This window comes from Cyprinodon variegatus, unplaced genomic scaffold (genome assembly GCF_000732505.1).
Source record: "Cyprinodon variegatus isolate N-32 unplaced genomic scaffold, C_variegatus-1.0 Scaffold7297, whole genome shotgun sequence".
Taxonomy (NCBI): Eukaryota; Metazoa; Chordata; class Actinopteri; order Cyprinodontiformes; family Cyprinodontidae; genus Cyprinodon; species Cyprinodon variegatus.
In genome coordinates, this window is record NW_015157750.1 from 2 (window position 1) to 1,239 (window position 1,238).

Below are 1,238 nucleotides of genomic sequence, written 5' to 3' on the forward strand. Positions count from 1 at the left end.
ACGGCTATCCCTGAAATTTATCACTTGTAATATATCTGTAATTGTTCTTTAAAGCTTCTTTAAAAGGAGCGAGAGCATAAGGGAATTGCTGTAAATGTTTCTATAATAATAATAATAATTTTAAAAACAGAAGAAAAATATTATGACGAAACACTGAAATTTCCCTCCAGATGTTCCTTTTTTTTAGCAAATGCAAACATTGAATTCCTGAGCATTCTAGATTTGGCGTCTGCCTTATAATCCTCCCTGCTGTTAAGACATCAAATCTTGCCATTCCTCTTTGGCTGTCCTCCTAAGGGACACAATGACTGGATCAAAGGGGGTGTTTAGGTCTTGATTTATGAGAGCTTGTGGGATCTGTGAGAGAGAGAGACACCAGTCTCTCAGAGGCAACACTCCAGTCACTTAACTCCCAGGTCTGACAGGGCTCACGTTTCTTCGTGAACTGTATGGGTTTTTACATTATCATTCTTTTATCTTTTGTAACTTTTTTTCCTTTTACTTATACGACGCTTTATTTAAGAACAAAGCAAATTCTTCTTTTTTGATATTTATTCAGCACAGTAGAGTAATTTTTCTGAATCTTTTTCTTCGGGTTCCACAAGATTTCCTGTATTTTGAATCCATGTTTTAGAATCCAAGAGAATAATTTGCTAATGTTTTTAATCCTTTTTTTCATCTAGATAATATCATGGATCTAGGGATGGGAAGCGAGAAGACAAGCTCTGAGATACAGTATGGATCCAGCTTCCAGTCCAACCGCAGCGGGCAAACTGTCACATATCTTGGGAAGTTTGCCTTTGACACTCCTCCTTCAGGTGGCATCGGGGGCTCCGGCTGGTGCCCCGACAACAACATCAAAAGTCTTGTCAGTGCGGGCATCCTGGGGGTTTCTCCTTCACCTGGCACGGTTACAACGCAAACGCCATCCTCTGGAGCAAACATGGGTGGACAGACGTCAGACATGGAGCAGGTATACGGTCCTCCGCTCCCTGCCTACTCCACCTGCAGCGACCTATACCAGCATCAGGTCTCCTTCCACCACAGCCCGGCCACCAGCACAGCTCTTGCCTACCCTGGAAAGGAATATCACTCCACATCCAAAGCCCCCATGGATAGCAGCCTTTTTTCTATGATCCCCGACTACAACCTTTTCCATCACCAAGGAGAGGTTGGTGTCATGGAGCACAAGCCCTTCCAGACCATGGACCCTATCAGAGTCAACCCTCCACCCATCA

At 43.6% G+C, this 1,238-nt stretch overlaps 1 protein-coding gene across 1 annotated transcript; it reads left to right on the plus strand.

Annotated features, from left to right (window-relative positions):
- Positions 1 to 683: 683 nt before the first annotated feature.
- LOC107081568 (early growth response protein 3-like) lies at positions 684 to 1,234 on the plus strand (the record flags this gene model as incomplete). Its single annotated transcript, XM_015369728.1, has 1 exon — positions 684 to 1,234. A coding segment is annotated over exon 1 (543 nt), but the record flags the coding sequence as incomplete, so codon positions are not given.
- Between the last annotated feature and the right edge of the window lie 4 nt (positions 1,235 to 1,238).